Source organism: Mustela lutreola, chromosome 13 (assembly GCF_030435805.1).
Source record: "Mustela lutreola isolate mMusLut2 chromosome 13, mMusLut2.pri, whole genome shotgun sequence".
Classification (NCBI taxonomy): Eukaryota; Metazoa; Chordata; class Mammalia; order Carnivora; family Mustelidae; genus Mustela; species Mustela lutreola.
Window position 1 is genome coordinate 11078779 of NC_081302.1, and position 10609 is coordinate 11089387.

At 53.0% G+C, this 10609-nt stretch overlaps 1 protein-coding gene across 2 annotated transcripts; it reads left to right on the forward strand.

Annotated features, from left to right (window-relative positions):
* Nucleotides 1-264: 264 nt before the first annotated feature.
* ZIC5 (Zic family member 5) lies at nucleotides 265-9117 on the forward strand. Of its 2 annotated transcripts, none has more exons than XM_059144518.1 (2): nucleotides 265-1896; nucleotides 6341-9117. In XM_059144518.1, exons 1-2 carry the CDS (start codon nucleotides 354-356, stop codon nucleotides 6781-6783), a joined length of 1986 nt encoding a protein of 661 aa, XP_059000501.1. In that variant the 5' UTR covers nucleotides 265-353; the 3' UTR covers nucleotides 6784-9117. The 2 variants fall into 2 exon arrangements, with proteins under 2 accessions (XP_059000501.1, XP_059000502.1); XM_059144519.1 differs by lacking the exon at nucleotides 6341-9117 and adding an exon at nucleotides 2094-2187.
* Nucleotides 9118-10609: the final 1492 nt, after the last annotated feature.

The following is a 10609-nucleotide window of genomic DNA, read 5'->3' on the forward strand; positions in this document are numbered from 1 at the left end:
GCGCGCAGGCCCAGCGCAAACTTTCTCCAAGTGCAACTTGGGCATCCCCTGGAAGGCGGGGACGCAGGGCTGCAGGGGAGGAGGGGGCGCCTAGAGCAAGCGAAGGCGGTTGCGAGCACGGGGGCGGATCCCTGCTGGGCCCGAGGCCTGAATGGGAGCCAATCCGGCAGCCGGGGCTGCTGCCAATCACGCTGTTCCCTCCAATCCCACCCGTGCCATTTCCAAAATCTCGGTCCCACTGTGCAGCTCAAATGTGGTGTTCGCTCTGCCAATCGCTGGAGGACAGAGTGGGAACAGGAATAAGCAGAGTTAGGAGGCCAGGACAAAGAAGTTAAAGAGAGCCTAATATATACATGTTTTTGAAGGTGGGCAGAGGGAAAAAAAAAGTCCCCCCAGTGAGGGTCTATGGGTCTGATTGTGCGGTTCTGATGGAGCCCCCCTTGAGCAAGAGGAACCCGCCAGCGCTGAGATTAGCGGATTTGGCAACGGCTCAGGCCAGGCCGCTTCAGAATATGACAGGCTTCCCGGCGCTGTCCAGCCCGCCCGCCCACTCTCACCTCCGCACCACAGCCACGCACCTCCGCCCTCGGGACCTGAGCGCTGACCCCGGCGTGGCCATCACTCCGCTCGGACCCGAGCACGTGGCTCAGGCGAGCGCGCTCGGCCTCAGCCCTCCCTCCCAGGCGCTCCCGGCACAGCCCGAGGGGCCCGCGGCCGCCGCCCGCGCCGCACTCTCGGTCGCGCACCCCGGCGTCGGCACCTACCCGGGTGGCGGGGGCAGCAGCCGCGCGCAGCCCTCCGCGCCCCCGCCCCCAGCCCCTCCTCTTCCTCCCTCCCCTTCACCCCCTCCTCCTCCCCCTCCCCCTCCTCCTGCCCTCTCGGGCTACACCACCACCGACAGTGGCGGCGGCGGCAGCAGCGGCAAAGGCCACAGCAGGGACTTCGTCCTCCGGAGGGACCTTTCCGCCACGGCCCCCGCGGCGGCCATGCACGGGGTCCCGCTTGGAGGGGAGCAGCGGTCTGGCACCGGCTCCCCCCAGCACTCGGCCCCGCCTCCCCACTCGGCCGGCATGTTCATCTCCGCCAGCGGCACCTACGCGGGCCCGGACGGCAGCGGCGGCGGGGGCCCGGCGCTCTTTCCTGCGCTGCACGACGCTCCGGGAGCCCCCGGCGGCCACACGCACCCGCTCAACGGCCAGATGCGCCTGGGGCTGGCGGCGGCCGCAGCAGCCGCCGCGGCGGAGCTGTACGGCCGCACCGAGCCGCCCTTCGCGCCGCGCTCCGGGGACGCGCACTACGGGGCGGTGGCGGCGGCTGCGGCCGCCGCCCTGCACGGCTACGGAGCGGTGAACTTAAACCTGAACCTGGCAGCAGCGGCAGCGGCCGCGGCGGCCGGGCCCGGACCCCACCTGCAGCACCACGCGCCGCCCCCGCCGCCGCCGCCGCCGCCTCCGCCGCCGGCGCCCGCGCAGCACCCGCACCAGCACCACCCCCACCTCCCAGGGGCGGCCGGGGCCTTCCTGCGCTACATGCGGCAGCCAATCAAGCAGGAGCTCATCTGCAAGTGGATCGACCCCGACGAGCTGGCCGGGCCGCCGCCGCCGCCACCACCGCCCCCGGCCGGCGGCGCCAAGCCCTGCTCCAAAACTTTCGGCACCATGCACGAGCTGGTGAACCACGTCACGGTGGAGCACGTGGGCGGCCCCGAGCAAAGCAACCACGTCTGCTTCTGGGAGGAATGTCCGCGCGAGGGCAAGCCCTTCAAGGCCAAATACAAGCTCATCAACCACATCCGCGTGCACACGGGCGAGAAGCCCTTTCCCTGCCCGTTCCCGGGCTGCGGCAAGGTCTTCGCGCGCTCCGAGAACCTCAAGATCCACAAGCGCACTCATACAGGTGGGTGTCCGTCCCCGGCCGCGTCGCCGCCGCCGCCGCCTCCCGTGCCGCCGCCGCTTCGCCGCTGCTTCTCTTCCTCCTCCTCCTCCTCCTGCTCGCCTTCATTTTCCCTCCTTCTGCTGCTTCTCTTCGCATACGTATAACCCGGACATGTGACTTCTTTTTTTTCTCTCCCCCCCTTTTTTTCTACGAATAAGTAATTCGATAGCACACACAGGCCCCGCGCTGGGTTCCCACACGGTGGAGTCTCCAGCGCGTCCGCAGCCCCTCGGCCGGGACCGGCAACGCGCTCCAGCCGCCGCCGCCGCCGCCCCGGATCGGAAGCAGCAGCAGTCGGAGCAGGAAGGCGCCCAGGACGGTCGGCAGCCCCTATTCGCCCGGCCCCGGGAACCTGGGGAGGGCGATGGGGCAGGGGGGCCGGAGCCGCCCCGGTAGCTCTTCCCGCCTCCCGACTCGGTGGCGGACCCCTTGCGGTCGCCGTGCTCCGGAGAGCGGGCGTGCGAGGGGGCACGTGGGATTTACTCCAGTACTGAGGCCTCTAGGCCTAGCTCGAGGCGGCTCTAACAGGAGGGGAGGGGTCCCGTCCCTCCGGGGCGTGGTGCACAAGGCCAAAGGAATGCGCCCCTGCCCCCCCACCTCCCCCCCACAGTCACACACCCCACACCGCCCCCAAACCACTTCACACACCCGTGTCTCATACCACCCACCTCTGCCTCGTGGCTGGACACCCACATGCTGGCACACTCCTCCACGTACACCCTCACGCACTTTCTCAGTTACACGCCTTCGCATGCACCCATGCTTACACTCGCAGCATCACACAGCTCTGTCACACACTCACACGTGCCCTAGAAGGTGCTGGAGAAATTCTCTCTGTCCTTCCAGAAAAGGTTCTAGTTGGAGGAGGACAGGGTGAGAGCTAGTCTCTTGCGGGCATTGGCCCCGCGGAGGAACTTGGGGGCAAACCCCCGGCGCTGTGGCGACCCCTCGCATCCAAGCCCCAGTCCTGCCCCCCCCACCCCCACCCCCACCCCCACCCCGTGAAGGCGGCTGCGGCGGGGCGGGTGGGTGTTTCCTGTGGGTCGTGTGTCCCCGTCGAACGCACGAGCGCGTTGGGCGGAAGCGCTGATGAGCGCGAGCGGTCGGGATTTATAGGGACAGACGATATTACCCCTCGGAGGACACTTAAGTAACTGGAGTTTACGTTCAGTAATTACTTAGCTGATTTATCGGCGCTGGGCGGCAAGGAAGCAGCCGCCGCGCGTGGGCCCAGCGCCCGGCTGGCGGCCGGGGCCGAGGGCATCCGGGGCGCCAGGCGGATCTGCGGGGGGAGCCGGGTCGGGGTGGCCCGGGGCCGGGGCCGGGCTCCTGTCTGCCAGCACCTGGCAGGCCTCACGTGGACCGACGAGGGGCCGGAGTAAGTCTTCCCAGGAAGTCTACGACCCATTCCCATTTTTCGAATCGGGATGGGTCCGCCCTAAGGAGTTTTCCAAAAGGAAAAACTTCCCTAGAGGCTTTTGTAAAAGGTCCCTAACCCTCTTAGCGGTTTGCCCCTACGCCCAGCCCTTGCCCCCGGGACAGGGTTCCAGGACCCTAAAGGGGGCACGCGGGGCGCAGGAGGTGGAGCTGCCCTCAGCCCCGGCCCCAGTGGGCCCCCGAGAGCAGAGCCTGCGGCCTGCGTCTCGGGGCCCTTCCCGCCTTTGCAGGCCTCGGAGAGAGGCGGGGTCGGGGGGGGGGGGGCTTTCGTCGGCTGCGGCCGGAGCGGGGGCCGTTTCCGCACGCGTGGAGCAAGGAACTGGGGGGTGCCCGGCTCCCCGCTCCCTCGGACCGCGGCCCCCGGGGAAAGGGGCGCGCGCACGGCGGGGCGGAGATCCCGGGTGCTGGGGGGCCCAGGCCCGAGCTGCCTTCTGGTTCCGCGGCGTGCGCAGGGTTGCGGTTCCCGCCCGGCTGCCGGGGGCCGCGTGGTTCTCGCCCGGGGCGCGGGGAGCGATGCCAGCGTCGGGTCCACGGGCCGCCTCGCCCAGGCGCCTTGTGTGCGGCAGGGGGACCATCGGGGGACCCCCCATCCCTACCACGGCGCTCTCGCGTTTGGGGGTTGTCCCGGATCCCGGAACAAACGAAGCAAAGGGAGTGATTCCCCGGCCGCTCCCGAAGGCTCATTTCCTGACCCACGTGCCCCCAGCTCGGTTTATAACCTTCCATCGGGCCGGACTCGAGTTCCCTCCGGGACAGGGAACGGGTAGGCAGGAGAGGAGCTCATGCACGGCCCTTACTCTCTCGAATTCTGCAAGTGGTTAAATTCTGATTGACCCCTCGGTCAGAATCTGAAATGTAAACACTGGGGTCTCTCGCCCTCCCCAGTTAGCTAGAATTTGCTCAGTGCCCCTCTTAGGCCGCCTGGAAGACAGGCGGTCCTATCACCTTTACTACCCTCCCCTGCTTTCTTCCTCTACCTCCTTCATCCCTCCTTTCCCACTCCCCCGCCCCTCATCCCACATCTCCCTTCGCCGGGCCTAATTGCTTCTCTGTGTCGTGGGCAGTGCGTGGGCAGTGCGAGGCGGCGGGTGGGGAAGCGGTGCGCTCTCTTCCCGACCCGGGACACGCAGGGAGCACCGAAGCGGGAGAACTCCAGACGACACTGCCCGTTTCCAAAGGATGAGTAAAGCCGCTTAGGCCTACGTATTGAAGAAAGGCCGATTATAATTTTGTAAATTATGCCCCTTTAAGTTAATATTATCTTCAGTTTTTAAAAGTAGAACACAGAAATCAGGACAGATAACATGTTTTGATAAAAAGTGATTTAACATTTTTTTGTTGGCATTGCAGGTCATCTGCTGAGAAGGTTGGGATGATTGTGTTACGTTGTGTTTTTCCCCTGTAGATCCATGCCACCCGTATGTTTAAATAATAACCTAATTTCATGTTTAGACAGTATTTCCAGGTGGGATAAGTTATATTCCAGCCATATGAATACTTCCAGTCCTATTAATAATATGCTCTGGCATCAAAGCAGTTAGCATTGCTGAAATTAAAACAAAACAAAACAAAAACGAAAACCACACTGCATTAAAATATTTGTATAAGAAAATTCACAAAAATTTATATACATTCAGCTTTTAATAGTTGTTTGTTTTTTAAAAAATATATATATATTATCCCAAACTAAGGAAAAAGCCGGACCTCGTGAACCAGCAGAATAGCTGCTAGAACGTAGAGAAATTCAACTTTATTTTTAAAATCATGTAAATATTATTGAACAAACAATATTATTGAAGTGTTATTGAACAATAATGTGTCTGAGATGGCTTGTTCAGTCTTGACTCGAGTCCATCAAGTTCGTAGATGCTTAGGTGAGAGGGAAAATCCGTACTGTTCACTATCTTCCTTTCTTGCTCTTGAATGCCTGCATATATGGCTGGGTTTCCATTAAGCATTGTCTTATTGAGGATTTCCACTTCCTGCACTAGGGGCCTTGTGCTTAAAGGCATGGCGTCCCTGAGGTGGTTAGAGCAGTTTCAAGGGGCCATGGGCCAAAGACTGGTAAATAGTCCCTTTTCTGACTGTTCAGTAAGGTAGGAAGCTGTCAGCATCTGTTTCCCTGGAACGTCAGGTGTGGGCTTGGTTCTGGTGGGGCCTTGAGGGCCTTGCTAATGTTTGCTGAGATCCCCTTCCTCAGGCTCTTAATTGCCCTGCCAGCTGGGAGGGACGGTGGTGGTAGAATGAAGAGGCGAGGCGAGGCGGTGGGCCTAGTCTCCACACAGCCAGGCTTCCAAAAAATCAAGCGATGGGATTGTGTGTTTCACAGGTGCCTTTGTTTCTGAAGAGAACGGGATTTGGCTTTTTTATTTCATTTCTTTTCCCATCAGGGGAACCCTGGGGCCGCTCTGAAACAAAATGCCATTATTATAATTTTATGGCACCCCCCCCTCACTTCACTTTTAATTTAGTGGACTTGCTTACTTTCCTTCTCTTTTTCTTGTATTCTTTCCCCAAGCTGTGGCTTTTGGAAGAATCATTTTATCAGCATTTATCTTGACAGGGGATCTGCTTGTATTTTTGCAGGAACAGACCCTGAGGGCAGTGAGAACCTGGATACTGGGGTCCTGGTTGGTTTCCATGTTGCCTCCTAGACTTCGCTGTACCCATGTTACCCTTACCCCCTCCAGTGCCCACCCCCCTACTCCCGACCCCCAACCCTGTGGTGCTGCGGGGATTGACATCCAGCCTCTCACAAGCCCAGGTCCAGGGAGAGCCTCCAGGCCCATCCCTGAAGGATCCCTACCCTGCTGCCTTCTGGAACATAGGGATTAGGAATGGAAACCAGGCTGGGGAGTTGGCCTTCAAGAGAATGGGAAAATGCCTCCAGATTTCCGCTCCAAGATTTCTCTCTCAAGTGAGGGGTCTCTGAAAAGCAACTGTTGACCTTCCCTATGTTTTGTTGCAGGGGAAAAGCCTTTCAAATGTGAATTTGATGGCTGTGACAGGAAGTTTGCCAACAGCAGCGATCGCAAGAAACATTCCCACGTCCACACCAGCGACAAGCCCTACTACTGCAAGATCCGGGGCTGTGACAAGTCCTACACTCACCCCAGCTCTCTGAGGAAACACATGAAGATTCACTGCAAGTCCCCCCCGCCTTCTCCAGGAGCCCTTGGTTACTCCTCAGTGGGGACTCCAGTGGGTGCCCCCTTGTCCCCTGTGCTGGACACAACCCGGAGTCGCTCTAGCACTCTGTCCCCTCAGGTGACCAACCTCAATGAGTGGTATGTTTGCCAGGCCAGCGGAGCCCCCAGTCACCTTCATACACCTTCCAGCAATGGAAGCACCTCGGAGTCTGAAGACGAGGAGATGTATGGGAACTCTGAGGCTGCGCGGACCATACGTTAGAATTTACTCGTGATAATAATAATAAGTCATAAGTGGGAGTCCTTGGACCGTATCCTAACCTGAGACAATGCCGAGCCTGAGACAAACCCTTGACTCAGACTTGCCACCGGGTCTAATTAGCCCTATTTATTCCGTTTGAAACCCTATGGTGTTTGTACATTTAATTAATTTAATTAAGATATTTGGGCTTTTTCTTTCTTCTTCTTAGAAAACAAACAAATAAAAAAAAACAATCGAACCGGACTTGTACGTTGCAGGGGGACAGGGCTAGGAGCAAGATGTACCAAGGGTTAATCGAGATCCACACTGCCAATGCAATATCCGTAGACTTTGGAAGGAGTGAGAAAAAGCATGAAGTCAGAACTGCACAGAGCAACAAGGCCCTCTGCATTTCCCGCAGTGCCTCGAGAATGCCTTTACCACCACAACCTGGGCTGCTTTGGAGCCTCTCTGCCTCCTCCTTGGGCCCTAAGTCTAAAAAGGCCTCTTGATTGTAAGCCACACACTTGCTGCATCACCAACAGATCTCAGACTGTACCTGTGTCCAAAACTATTTGTAAAAACCCTTTAAGTTCGAATAGTTGTCATTTGAAATTCCCACTCTTTTCTTACGATCTCCTCTTAACGCACTATTTTTATACAGGATTGTTTCCCCAGTACCCTGCCTGTGTGACGGAAAGAGAAAAAGATGCAGCAGACTTAACATGTCTCCATTGACTGTGCTACTGTGATTGTTCCAGCAAAAGTGGAGAGAAGCGCTGCTGCAGTAGACAACTGTGCAACTGTGATTTTTTGTGAAATAGAAGAAATTCAAGTGCTCTCCTTTTTCTCTGTGGGTTTTTTTTTCTTTTTTTTAAAATCTGAAATCTCAGATGCTGCCTCTTGATTGGGTCCAAACTTCTCATGTAATAAAAAAATAAGTCTTGGTTAAGTGTTTGGGATTGCCAAAATTAACAGGCAAATAAGTCTAAGGAGGTGTGATGTCGGCAACATGCCTATTTTAGGGAAAGCTGATGTTTTTAAAACAGGCCAAGCCCTCTTTTATACTGTTGTATCAACCTTTTAAAAAGTATTTATTTTTCAATGCCCGAAACTGCATTTTTGTGCATTTTTTTCCCTCCACCTGAGCACCGAGCGCACGGAACTGGATCCCAGTTGAAAACGACAGTGTGTGAAGTGTACGATTTACATTAAAAGAGGGGAGGGAGTTGCTGTACATATTAAAATTTTTTAAAAGGTTTATAGTTACCACCAAACACTGATGAATGTGTGACCTTTGCCAGAGCTGTCAAGCAAGGATAAAAAAGGTCAAGGACCTAGGACAATAACTCTTAGTCAATTTATTTGCAGTCCGTGCAACACATCTCGTGCAAAATCTAGCCCATCATAAACATCATACAACTATACTAAAGAGCACTAATTTATCCTCAGAGACCCTGAAGACACCCCCTCCCCAGGGTTTGTAGAAATTTGTTTTGTGTGCTGTGAGTGGTTGATGCAGTCTTGTCATTGTTAATAACGTGTGTGAACACTATTATTTGTACAGTTGAATTAATTTATTTTCAGACATCATCCTTTGTTTTTTTCCTGGAAGAGTTCAAAGCACACCAAAGAATTATATTATACATTTTGGTGAAAGATTGTCGTTTATGACCCACGGTTTATTTAAGGAAAAAAAAAGAAGAAAAAAGGAAAGAAAATGGGGAAATATATTTTTAAGCTTACTTGAATGAACAACGTAATGTGAAAACCAGGACTCTTCCTGCATGTCTTTTTTGCATTGTGTTGACGAGATTATATATAGTTTATAGATATATTATATTACTAGTACAGTGCATGGTGCTGTCACTTTGAAAGCCTTTCAATGTTGTCTTCAGATTGTTACAGTGACTATGAAACATGCAGACCCTCCTTTATAAAGAAAAAGACCATAAAACTTGAATATAAAATAATTCTACATTTTTAAAGTTTATTTGCTTTTCATATACCCACTTTCAGAGCTCTTTCAAATAGACAAAGTAGATATGGACTTCGGGGGGATAATTTATGTATCGTAAACTTATTAGAACAAAATATTCCTGATTTATAATGAGTTGTTTTATTTATACAACTTTTTCAATGGTAGTTTGCACTATTCTTTATTATGCTACAGGTTTATTTATTATGAAACAAAGGAATATGTATTTTATGTATTTTGCCATGCCTAGGGTCGCTCTGCCACAGATTTATTGGTTCCCAATACACCGAAAATGAAAACTTAAAAATGTGTACCTCCACTAGAAAGAAAGCAAGAATGATTATGAAGTTAAAAATTTAATAAAGGTATTCTTCCTATGTCTTGTTTATGTTTTACCTAATGGCGTGCTTCTGCCATTCTCGTACAAACAGAACAGGTTGCTAACCAGAGGACAGTGGGTTCTCCTGAGCTCGATAACATTTTTATAGCTTGGTTTACTTTACAATCTAATCTAGAAAATGCAGTGTATTTATGAAGACTAAGCCGAGTAAGTTGCATGTAACACCAGCATAAATCTTAGGGGTTACTGCACTCATTGGTTAATAATATCCTGAGTGATCCTAATCACTGAAAACCTGAGAAGTGAATCTGAGCATTTCTTTGGTGTCTAGCCTCAGAAGTAAAAAGGTAAAAAGAATGAAGAAAAGAGGCAGGGACAGGGAGAGGCTTCCAGACACAAAGAAGGTAAACTCAGGAGCTGGGATAGGTGTGGAGTTTAACAGGCTGTATGAATGGTGGGCATCAAATGCCTCTCACCATCAGGTAATGGGGGGCGGGGGTTGGGGGGGGCGGCTTCCAGTTCGACAGGTTTATTTGCAAGTGGAGCTGATCTGGGAAGCCTAGCTCAGCATTTTGAGGCAGGTGGTAGCTAGAAATTAGACTCATGGCCACAAAATATCCCAGTGGCTTGAACTCCTGTAATTGGCTATCCACATACCCACACGAACAGGGCTGATTTGATTGTGGGCTTGGTTTTTTTTTTTTTTTTTTTTTCACTTAGCTGGTACAAAACTGATAAAAGGCACCTAGTTTTAAAAAAGAAAAGAACAATTGGTAGTCACGTCCATAAGCAGTTCTCCATAAGGTTATGGTGGTTTTTGAAAGTCAGCTTTGCCCGATGTAGTGAAGGTGAAACACGTTGCAATGAGTTGTTTTAAGCCAGATGACGATAACCAGTGCACGAAGTGAAAAACACTCCTGGCTAAGGGCCCCAATCAATGGGAAAACTTATAGCTCTCTAATGAAGTTTCTCGTGAAAGGGGTGACACAAAGCCACCAAGACATGAATCATTCATGGGAAATATAAAAGATAAAAGATACCTGACAATGAGCAGAACCTTGTATAGAGTGTATAAAACAAGTTTCCCCTTCTTATTTTCTGCTTTAAAACGCACAATCTCCCACTCCCAGAGTTCTCTGTCCAGTCTATAGAGTTAAAATTGACCACTGCCCGTCCCGCGCCACTTCAAAGTAATTTAGTCCAGAACGGAAGGCTTGGCGCTTGGACAATCTTCATGGTGTGTTAAGATTTCTATGGCAATTGGCAAGCAAGACGTTCCCATCTGAATATGTCTCAAAGAAAGCCACTATTGACACTACGTTGGCTATCATCAAAGACTTCATCTCTCCTCGGCAAAACGTTGCCCTTGTGGCCCTCACAAACATTTTAAATCATCTACCTTTTGTTTTCCAGGCTAGGAGAATCTTCCAGTATGTGGCTATTTATAGGGGAGATATATCTTTTCCCCATCCAGGATTTTCTTTGGTAAAACTCCTGCTCCAAAAATCTAAATCACGGAGAAATAGCTT